The sequence below is a fragment of the Mastigoproctus giganteus genome, chromosome 12, assembly GCF_048544385.1.
Source record: "Mastigoproctus giganteus isolate SK-2022 chromosome 12, ASM4854438v1, whole genome shotgun sequence".
NCBI lineage: Eukaryota > Metazoa > Arthropoda > Arachnida > Uropygi > Thelyphonidae > Mastigoproctus > Mastigoproctus giganteus.
Window position 1 is genome coordinate 62,269,049 of NC_143586.1, and position 12,370 is coordinate 62,281,418.

The following is a 12,370-nucleotide window of genomic DNA, read 5'->3' on the forward strand; positions in this document are numbered from 1 at the left end:
TGTTCATATTGTTTAAAAGCACTGAAAGCATCTCCAGAAACAGTATACAGTGGAATGATGTAGTCACGTGGCTGTCTTCAGAAATGCTGCATAAGCAGCAATATTTAAATATTAAATCTGCAGGGATGTTTTGCATGCAGTCTCTGAATAATCTTTTAGAAGTTTCAAGAACAAATGAATTTCAGCAAGGTAAAGTTACTAAAGCTTTCACTTATCCTAAAATGAGAAAATAATTTGATTTGAATTATAATTGTGTGACTATAATTAAAATAAATAAAATATCAGCAAATTTAGCTCCAGCATGTATCTTTTGTGCTCACAACCTTCAACCCACTCATGGTGCTAGAGTAATATAGACTCAAATACCTTTTGTGTTTTGGGTAAAAAAAAAACAAAAAAACTTACCAATTCATGATGGCTGTCAGTATCATTTTCATCTTTTGCAGTAGGATGGTACTTTGTTCTTCAATAGTGAAGCTTAGAGTTTGGCAGTCCCTAGCTCACTGTTAAATGGCAAATAATTAATTTATGAGTAGTGCAACCTGAACAGTATATTATTTTGACACAAAAAATGGAAAAACAACTGTTGATTACTTACCCTTCTCTCATTAGCTGTAATGAATAGACAGCTTATTTTTGAGTCATGCCTTATATGTGTATGGTATCCTGTTCAGTATAAATAAAAATATAAAAAGAACAATATAGGTGATACTCTTTTCTTAGTCTACATATGATATAGGCCATTTTTGGCTGAACTTTGCAAGTATTTGCAGGGTGATCATTTTAAAAGAGTGCTAGAGACAGGAAACGTACAAGTAACATTCTTTATTCTGTGATTGGTGTTGATATCTGTTGACAACCTGTAAAACTGTGAATTCACATGCATCATGCAAGGGCACCTCCATAGCCAGGTGGGCAGGAGCAGCAGTGCGTAGCACATGCTCCTTGATTAGATTGGGGTTCGAGCCCATGACCACCAAATACAGAGGATGTGGAAAGGTCAGGGAATGACCACCGCATATCCCTGGAGCAATATGGCCTTAGTTGCTAATGCTCCTAAAAAAAAAAAAAAATTTCTTTTTATCTGAAATAAATCTGAATGTTCTGAAAATGCCATCTGTACATTTCTGGTCTAGTTTATATGATCTGCAACAATGTTCAGGTAGTCCACAGCCATCAGGCCCTGTGTCTGTAACAGATCAATTAGATATAATAATAATATGTCATTACTTTAGTTGCTTTGGTGCTTACTCAGAATAGCACAACCCATCCTCTTTTGTGTTAAGCACAAATATGAAATCTTGTTGAATTTATAGTATCCTAATGCTGTGACTGATTTCAATATTGGTGAGAAAGAAGAAACATTGTTTTTCCTTTCTCCTTTTCTTGTATTGTGTTAACCTTGCAGTGATGGTTTTTGCCACCATCACAAGGTTAACACATAAGTAATTAATCACGTAAGAAAAGCAATAGAAACTAAGAATTATTTAATATGATTTCTGAGAAATAACTTTGTGTATGCATTTTTATAGATTAATTCAGTTATTATAATTTTGTTAGTCATTAATATATAGTTATTAATAATGTAATTATTATAATATAATTTAGGTATTATATTAGTTATTAATAAAAATCACTAATGAATTTGTTTAATGTTCTACAGTTCATGCAATTTCTCACATTACAGGGTGAAAAGTTTAAATATATATGAGTATATTCTTTAATATATTGGCAAATTTTCTTGATTAAAGCAACTTCAGTTATACTGTAAGATATATGTCATGCACTTTCCTTATTTATTTTTTTTTAATGTTTTCCTTGCACTTATAATACTTTACTTTAAAGATAATTATTTCTTTTCTCTTTTATTCAGATGAAAATACCTTTATAGAAAAACATGAGATCTTAAGACTAGCCAGAATGATATGGCTGTTAGCAGATGCCAGACTTGTGTGCCAATCTCATAACTGTCATCATAGCAATTCATCATGCCTCAAATGGAATCAGTTACTCTCACCTGTTGTTAACATCTTAGCTACCTATTTTTCTCGTCCATATATGCCAAAACAAAAGTTTCATCATGCACTGCAGGTTTTTATATCAATACTGGTTGAAGGGAAAGGTAATGATAAGAGTTAGTATCATAATTATTCCTACATAAATTTCTTTTATTATTTGTATTTTGACACTGCAGATATCTAATTTTGCTTCTACAGTTTTACAGAATTTGAAATATGAAAATAAGTGTTTTTTTTCCCTTTTAATTACTGATAAGAATTAATTTCAAGTTCCACTCTAGAAGAAACAGTTATTTTCCCATATTTTACCAGATGAGTTTATTTTTTGTTGAAAACAGAGAATCTATTACTGATTTGATTTCTAACTAATATACTAAAAATAGCTGAATCAAAAAAATTATCATTCATGCTATTCAAAAACAAGTGGACATTGGCATTAGCAGTGGCAAAAGATGCAAGAAAGCAAGCTTATGCAGCATCAGCAAAAAAAAAAAAAAAAAAACACGATACCTCAAATACTACACAATTCCTTTGAGGGCATCCACCCTCAAAGGAATTGAATCAGGAGCCTATCAATCTCTCAGCTGCCCACATCAACACCAGAGCTTGCACTTGATCACAGCAGCATCCCCCAAGGCAGGAGTTAGTTGTTGTTCATGATTCTATTTTCAGGGAAACAAGAAATATATGGTGCAAAAATGACAAGCGGAATTGGATCGGGGTATGTCTGCCAGGGTCAAAACTGATGATGTTATAGAGCAGATCTAATCTTTTAAGGACACAGAAGATAATATTGTTGTACCTGTTGGCATTAATGACATTAACAGTAGGAGATCTGCAGACTTACTTAAAAGTACAGGGCAATGTTAAAAAAAAGTTGCAAGTTAGGGTTAAATTCAAAAGTGTCTACATTTCTGCTAAGATATGACAAGAGGGAGTATAGGATGAGAGCCTTGTCAATCAGTTTGCTCCTGGCGAGATTGTGCAAAGATCATTAGGTAGAATATTTCTCAGCATGGTCTGTGCTTGTAAACAGGAGAGACTGCTTCTACAGGGATGGGAAACACTTAAATAGAAAGAGTGCAAGAATATTTGCTGATGCTATTGAGGCAGGGTTAGGGGGGGTCAGAACACTGCTTGCTAGCTTGGAGGAAATATACAGACTAATAATTTAACTAGAGCCAAAGGCAGAGGTGAAAGTGATTCTTGCACTGCTTCTATTGGAATGAGCAGCAGCCTTGAAAGCAAGCTGTTGGGGATTTCAAGAATTGTTGGTAGTCATCATGAAACAAGTAAACACCTGTTCTTACTTTAAGTTATCCTAACACAGCACATGGATTAGCTTGTTTATACTTGCATAAACACCAGTGCTAGGATTATAGCAAATAAATTTAATGAATTTGAGGTGCCGGTCAAGACATTAAATGCAGACACTGTTGGGATTTCAGAGATGTGATGTTACTCAAATATAAGGGATGCAGGATTTGAATATGAGGAGTACAATGTATACAGAAAGGACAGAGATGATAGGGACGCATAGAGCTCCTAGTTAAGAAGTGCATTAAATCTAAGGCAGTGCATCCAGTTGACACATAGATGGACAGTGCAGTGTTGAGTCAGTTTGGTGTAATATATCCACTGGGAAAGTAAAAATGAGAGTAGGAGTGTTTTACGGGCCTAGTGACTCAGAAGAGTACAACAAACAGATGTACAGAGAAATAGTGGGCCAGTAAATTAGAATGGCTTACAATGGAGATTTTAACTTCCCAGATATTGACTGGAAATTGTGGATTGATCACTCGCACACTAGCAAGACTTTTGTTGATTTATTGGATGATTATTTTCTACAGCAGCATGTTCGAGGAGCAACCAGAAGAAGTAATACTCTTGATCTGATTATCAGCAATGATTATTTATTCATTAAGAATATGCAGATAAAGGAACCACTAAGTGACAGTGATCACGGTTTACTGATGTGGGATTTAGTTAAAGATGTAACTACCATCAGGATGAAGGGAAGGGTTTTTGCTTTTGTAAATAAAGATGACTACAGTGATCTCAGACAGTTTTTAAATTATATACAGTGGAATCAACTGATGATGTTAACAACAGCAAATTCTGAATGGGAAGTATTCAAGGAATTAATATTGGAAGTCACTAGGCTTTTCATACCAACTAAAATACTGTTCAAGATTTAGGCCTAAATGTCAGATGAATTAATGAGGCTCATGGTAGAGAAGAAAAATGCATGGGATGCATATAAATTATCAAGTGACACAGAAGCCTATGTTAGATATAAGCTAGTCTGTAATCAAGTCACAAAGGAGATTAGGCAAGCGAAGTGTGATTACAAGAAATTTTTGGCAAAGGATGCAAAGAAAAACAGCAGAGACTTCTTTACTTATGTAAACTCTAGAAGGAAGGAGATGAATCAGATTGTCCCACTTGATATCAATTGTTCAACCATTGATCCTACTCAGGTTGCTGACAAACTCAGAGTATTTTGCATCTACATTCACACATGAGGAATAGGGAAGGATGATGACAGAAGTTTTATGTTAGGGATCATAGGAAGTAAGCAAACCCTTATCCATAATTATGAGAGCATGCTTGGATTCAGGGGAGGTCCCTGAGTACTGGAGATGTGCAAATGTGTCCAACAAGTAATTATAGATCTGCTAGTTTAACTTCTGTTTCAGGGAAAATAGTGGAGTTACTGGTTAAATAAGTAATGCAGGAATATCTAGACAAAGACACAATTTTACTTCAAACACAGCATGGGTTTGTTAAGGGGAAATCTCGTTTAACCAATTTGATTGGCTACTACGATGCGGTCACATAGGAACTGGATTCAAAAAATCATTCTGATATTATATACTTGCTTTTCCGGAAAGCTTTTGATACGGTTGCACATAAAAGACCTGTACAAATTGGAGCAGTGTGGCATTAAGGGCAAGTTGCTGCTAAAGGGATGGTTGAGTGGGAGAAGACAGAGAATAATAATCAGTGGACATTGCTCTTCATGGACTAATGTGGAATACCCCAGGGTTCAGTGTTTGGACCATTGTTGTTTTTTATATATATCAATGATATTGATGAAGGTATAATAGGCTTAATGTAATGCCCAATTTGCAGATGATAGGGAGGTTGGCAGGGTTGTTAATGTCAGTATGCTGCTACAACAGGATCTAGAAAAGTTAGGCTGAGAAATGGCAATTAAATAGCATTGATAAATGCAAAGTACTTCATATGGGTAGCATTAACCCCATCAACTGTGTGGTAGAGTAATGTATACCAACCGTATGGTACTGCACTTGGCATAATGGAAATGAAAAAGACCTGGTGGTAGTTGTACAGTCAGATATGAAGTTGTCTGAACAATGCAGAGAGAATTCTAGGACAGCTCATATTGTCGATGATATACAGGAATTTTGCTAGCAGGGATAAAGAGGTGATTATCCTATTGTATAAGACAATGGTCAGGCCACATCTTGCATACAGGTTTGGAAGCTTCATTTTAGGAAATATTTGGTGCTGCTGAAACAAGTACAGAGAAGGGCAACAAGACTGGTGAGTGGAACAGAGGGGTGCTCTTACCAAGAAAGGCTTCAGTTCTGCAAAATGCAGCGTCTGGAGACTAGGCACCTGCAAAGTGATCTGAATAAGGTGTTTCGGGCTTTAAATGGATTGAGCAAGCTCAATGCTGATGGAATTTTTCCTCTTGCTCAGATCATACATATGATGAGGCACAAATTCAGTGTGAGGAAGGATGGTTGTAGAATTGATGTGTGGAAGTTTACCTTTAGCCAATGGGTGGTTGATTGTTGGAACAAACTTTCATCTGTTATTTTGGAAATTGATAGCTTACATAAATCAAGGAAGAACTAGACAGACTATTGAAGAGAATGAATAGATGAAATTACCCTCATAGTATGTCCAAATTGGACATACTATGAGGGTAATTTAATTGATTGACAATGAAAATTAATAAGATTAACAAAATTTACTTGATCAATTGACAACACTACGCCAAGCTAACAGACTCCTAAATGTAGTGATACTTATTATGCTATCAAGTTTTACATTTATCTTACACTATCAAGTTTTATATTTAAATTACGCTATCAAGTTCGAGATATATTCTGTGCTGTGCCGTACGATATACTGTTCTATAACAATGGTGGCAAATTTCGAACAGAAAGGTTCTACATATACAGCCACTTATGGAGACTTACGTAGGATTGCATTCCACAGAACTCTACGTAAGTCGAATTTTACATAAGTTAGAATTTCCCTAAATGCTTATTAATTGAAATGCTTCAAACTATGCACGCTGAATTTGATTGAAGCAAAAAATAAATGTTCGACGAACATGTAAATAGAATTATTTATTCAATTTTTTTATCTTATGTGCAGGAAAAATTACAAAAGTTTGCAAAAATTTCAAAATTATAAAATTACAAAAGAGAGGAGACAAGCATAAGTTCAGCAAGTTTTACCTTTCAAGCATCGTGGTCAGAATTCACTCTCCAGCTGATAAACATGCCGCTGCAGAAATTGAGGACTGTGGAGATTTAGAAAGGGTTTTTTCCAACACATCACAAAATTTCTCTGCTGCTGCAGAATTGGCACTGGTGACTTCACTGCATACTTTAATGTTTTGGAAACCAGCGTGATGCTTGAACCTATTAAACCACCCATTGCTTGCCACAAACTTTGCTTGGGGTTCGTCGTACCTATCGTTAATATCTTCACAAATACTTCTTGCTTTTGCTTGAATGGCCATTGGACTCAGGGGCACTTGCTTGTGAATCTGATTTTCCATCCATATTATTAATAACTTTTCCATCTTCAATATAGCACCTGAACGTTGTTTTGTGATCACTGTTGATCTAAATGCGTTGATCCTTTAACATGTTCTTTTATATGTGCACTGGTCCCTTTCCCTTCACCATTGTAATAGTTAAATAGGAATAGAGAGAAAATTCTGAAAATTTATTTATGTTTTTTATATGATTTGAAGATTTCAGTGAAGGGGAACTCATTTCACCACCGTAATGTAAAAACCCACAGAATTACAGTTATCAGTATTATTGCAAATTCAGTAAGATTGAGTTTACTACCCATTTATTATAGATTATGCTAACAGAAAAGCCCAATAAACCCAAAAATGCAAATTGTATTTATTGTTTTATGGTAGTGACCTCCAGAAATGTGTTTCAGAAAAATATCACAAAGGCGTTCAAAATTGAATCTTATAACAGAACATATGATAACAAGGAAAGTGTAGTGCAATTTCCATTATAAAAATGATCCTTAGAGAGATAAACAGTTTAGTTATATAGTGAAATTTTCAACTTCCAAGGCCTTGGAACGAATTGCCAAAAAAAAAAAAAAAAAAATGTGTTATTGGGTTCACATTACGATATTTTCACGATACCTCAATTTATTCCTACAGATGCAAAATGCGTTTCCACGATTTTTTAAAATTTTCACTGGCAGGCAGAAATTTACCTAAAGTCGAATTTCTGTATGTCGAGTATTATGTAAGCCAGGGAGGCCTGTATTAAGTAGTAACCTGCAAAATTTCTAGCTAAATTCAAAATAAACTAAGGTGTGTGACTAGGACTATAAAGCTACTTATAGAAAATAAATTAATATGACAATTAAATCAATAAAACGGCAAAAGTTTATCAAAAACATCCTTTTGCTGGAGCTAAAAATTCTTTTCCCACATATAGTTAACCTCACTCTACGTTTGATGAAGGTATATCAGGCTTAATGTCGAAGTTTTCAGATGATACAAAGGTTGGCAGGGTTTTTAATGATGGTAATGACAGTATGCTACTATAACAGGATCTAGAAATGTTGGATAGATGGGCTGAGAAGTGGCAACATAAGTTTAACATTGACAAATGCAAAGTACTGCAAATGGGTAGCAGTAACCCCAAAGAAATGTACCAACTGTGTTGTACTACACCCGGAGTAGTACAACACAGTTGGTAATACTCCGGATCTTTTTCAGTGGAGACTGAAAAAGATCTGTGGGTAATTGTGCAGTCATTGACTCTCCTTTGTTGTGCATGTTTTTTTCTAATATCATGATAATTTAGTACATAATTTTTCTGTTAATTCCTGTTTATCTAGATTTTTTTAATGCTAGCTAATGATTATATAAGAAAATTTATCCTTTAAGACCATAACATGTTTAATTGAAAGTCTTAATTTTTAGTGTTTCTTCAGATAACAAAATGACCAAAATAGTTTATTTAATTTGTAAAATAGAGTGAAGTGATTAGTTATTGTATTAATATAGTGTTAAGCCTATTTTATAATACCCGACTGTTCATACACAGTATAACTTTCATACCATTTTACCTTTGTTCATTTTAGGAAAAAATGCACCTATCCAGACTGAAGATGTCGTTTATGTGTTTTTGCCATTTTTGCAAGATATATTTTCATATATAACTCATCACAGAGTAGAAGAAATCACCAAGGTGAGCATTTCTTTTTTGTAGGGTTAGTATTACTATTAATATTGGTCACATTATGCAAGAAAACCTGGCTCTTCCTACTCTAGCCTGGGGGGGGGGTGTCTATATATTTTCTCTCATAAGTCCCAGTTGAGCTGGCCTTTGAATTTCCCCTGTCTATCAGTTTTTATTTCTCAAGGTAACTTATCCCAATGTTAACAACCAATTTGTTTACTTCCTACTATCCAGATTATATGGGTTTTTTTTACCCAAAAAATTTGAATTTATGCCTCCTGATCTAGTATTATTTTATACTATGAAAATTTTACTTTTATTCATTTTACAATTACCTCTCAAAGTCCTAGAACTTGAATCAGATCCCCTCTGAGGGAAGACAAACAGTGCATCTATCTTTCATATTCAAAGTCTCTCCTCCGTATGAAGAGAGACTTTGAATATGGGAGGGAGGAAAGTACCTATAGTTTAGAGAGCTTGATTTTTAACCTTTTTAAGAAAGTGTTTTTTTTTTTTTTTTTTTTTTTTCACATATGGCCTCCATACCTGGACACAGTATTCCAAATACATTCTCACTATTGTCTTACATAGTTGAATTATAACTTCTCTTCTATCTACAAGGGAAGGGAAATTATAATCTTTCCTCTTTCGATAAATCATCAGTCGGTCACCATGTGCCTCCACTGCTATCTGTCTGCCTTGATCATAAATCCTTGTCTTTCTGTGCTGTTTTTAATTTAACCTCTCCAAGTGTATATGTTATTTTGGAATTATTATCCAAATGTAAACAACTTGCATTTTTCAGCAAAAATTACTTCCACTTATCTGACCTTCTCTGAAGCCTAATCAAATAACCTTGAAAGAGCAGTGCCTGGTGCTTGTTACCACTCTACTGCTCTTCACATCATCACACTCTCTATCCATTAAGTAAAGTTATTTAAGAAAATCAGAAACAGGAATGGCCCTAGCAATTATCCAAGTTATTGTTACATTTTAACCTAATAATTAACAATCAGATAAATTGTAGAATTCTTAAAGTACCGATTTAAATTGACTCAAATTAATAGCATAGCTTAACCTCTCACCGGCTTGGAATCTCATGCACCTGAGATTACCACATGTATCAAAGAGCATCACGGGAACATTGAGTCTTTTAAATGTACGCGTTCACTCCCTCCCACTATCGCCAACTGAAGACATTAACAACGAAAGCCAATTCGTTACGGCTCTTGGGCCTCCTCAGTTTAACTTTCCTAGCTTTATCATTTCAACTTTTAATTCATGACAACCAAAGATGAAGATATGCACTTCTATTTCCTTGAGCATATTTTAAACTCCGTTTCCAAAATTTAAACGTATCCATATTAATTCCAATTTTTAAACTCAACTACCATTTTATCCTAACTCAACACGTCAATTGCAGATTATATAAAAAGGTGAGTACCGCAAATTAAGCTATGCTATTAATTTGAGCCTAATAATTAACTTAAATCAGAAGAATCATAAAGATCAGGAAAGGGTTTTTTTTTGAAAGGGTATGAGGTGTGAAAGATATTTAATTTAAAGAACTAAATTTTAACTTACTGCTTTAAAAGCGTAAATGATACTCTATACTTTTTATAGTGGTTGATTTTTATACTAATTTTTGTACTAGCTATCCAAAGTGTATTTTGGAAAGAAATAAATTTCTTTCCAAAATATGCTTTTTTTTATTTCTTTCCAAAGTGTATTTCTTTCCAAAGTACATTATTTATGAAATAAATCTATGATTTGAACAATTTACTCTTGAGCTTGTGAGGTTGTTGTAAATTACATAATATGAAAAACAGCTACCTGGAGATGGGAGGAGGAACCTCATAGTTGTGAACTGAGATTAGTTGACTACTGAACACAAAAAAAAAAAAAAAAAAAAATCAACTTGAAAAGTTTCTGAGGCCATCAGACAGATTTTTGTTCTCAGCTTCCTATAATATTTAGAGCTCTATGGAAATATAAATTGTGAAAAGTACATTGTTCTTTACATTGTACATTATTTATTAGTATTTTACTCTGCAAATATGTGTACATGTGTGCACACAACTATACCCACTCTCATTCTGTAGTATCACTGTATTATCTTGGTATATTCCCAGCATTTTTTTCTTAGCAGAATTTCACTGGCTGACAGTTTTTGCAGTAATGTAAATTAATAAGGAATTTATTCATAAATTGTTAAGAAATAAAAGTAAAATACCAGGTTTTAGTTGTTCTTTATGTCTTTAGAAGAATATTTCCTTGAATGATGCGTTTCTGAAATTGTCTGAGCTGTTTGTTTAATTTTCTTTTCTAAAATTTTTTATATATTACAGCTTAATACTGTTGTTATATATTACAACTTAATACTGTTATTTCAGTATTAAACTTTCGTTGGTAAATTTTATTTTCTAATACTATAGTAAATATATTTTTTTAAAAATTTGAAATACAAATTGAAACTTGTGAATTTATGAAAAAAAATATTTCTTAGTTCCAGGAAATTGAAGTTTTAAAATTATACCTGCAAGTCTTCTATGTGCTATCAGAAGAGGAACAAATGATGCAAAGTTTGATTACCATTCTTCCTTCATTAATTGATTACTGTGATGGAATATTAACTGCAAAGGTATGGTTATAATTATAACCATGTAGTTTTATCTGTATAAAGAAACAGAGGGTGGTGTTGTACATATGTTTCTAAACAAATGTACCTTAATGGGATTGTGGAAACAGAAGCACATTGTTAGTGCTCAGTTTTACTTTTATTTATTTTTTTTATTTTTTAAAAGAATAAAGTGTATTCACAACATAAAGTCATTGTCAGCAATTTTTTTTTTTTTTTTTTTAAACTTGCTGTAATTTCACCAACAGCATTCTTCGGGTTTATAAGTGTGCCAGCAGTACAAAGATTTTAATCATTGTTCTATTGATAAAAATCTTAAAATGGTGATTTTTGTCACTAATACTGACATTACTGTATCATCAGTTTTATTCTTTTTAGGTGCATTTCCAAACGCATGAAGTGCCTATTGCCTTCACTGTCTGTCTGCATGTAATAGCTCGACTCCCATTGTATTTGCATGAAGTTTTGTATCTGATCTTTTAGAATGATTTTTCAAGCTTTCCCAAATTTTGTTAAAATTAGACAAGTAGAAAACTGCCATTTTCTCTGAAAAGGACACCAAATTTTCAACAAATGTTCAATTAGTCTCTGTTAAGGGTTTAGGTCCAATTCTGATTCAGTAGCCCTACTTCCTGACAGAAATCTATATAGTTTTATTGGTTCCTGGAAAGAATTTAGGTCTAATATCCATTCCAAAGATGCCTGCCTCAACAGAACTGTATATAAACGAAATTACATTTCAGATAATGTTTCAACATTAATCAGGAAATTGGATCAACCTTCCCAGGAAACAACCTTCATCTTATGTTTTGTTGATTCCTGGGAAGGTTTTATGCCTAATTCTCATTCATGGAGGCCCTACCTTTCCCACCAGAAATGTTCTTATAAATTAAAAACAGTAGCTATGATCCTTTTCAAAATATTAGAACTTCTTCTGGACCTTAACTTGTCAACATGAAATTTATATAAAAATTTATATAAAATTTCATGTTGATAGGTTAACCAATTTCTCTTGTGCACTTTATGAAGTACTGCTATGCAAATCCTACCATACTGAATTTTTGGTAAACAGCTCATGTAAAGGACCAAACAAAAAAGCCTTTATAGTTGTTTACTCCTCATTTCAGATTGGTCATTTATTATAACAATAATAACCACCACACTAACAATAATCTTGGACATTGATAAAATTACTTGAGACAACTGACTGAACTTTATTAAAA

The 12,370-nt window shown here is 33.5% G+C and overlaps 1 protein-coding gene across 1 annotated transcript in view; it reads left to right on the plus strand.

The window, feature by feature from the left end:
- The window catches only part of LOC150077103 (tRNA (guanosine(18)-2'-O)-methyltransferase TARBP1), a 110,351-nt gene that overhangs the window by 42,439 nt on the left and 55,542 nt on the right, over positions 1–12,370 (plus strand). Inside the window, exons 8-10 of the mRNA XM_090385785.1 lie at positions 1,874–2,122; positions 8,412–8,518; positions 11,016–11,150. Coding sequence (XP_090241911.1) covers positions 1,874–2,122; positions 8,412–8,518; positions 11,016–11,150 — 491 coding nt within the window. The remainder of the gene's footprint in view (positions 1–1,873; positions 2,123–8,411; positions 8,519–11,015; positions 11,151–12,370) is intronic.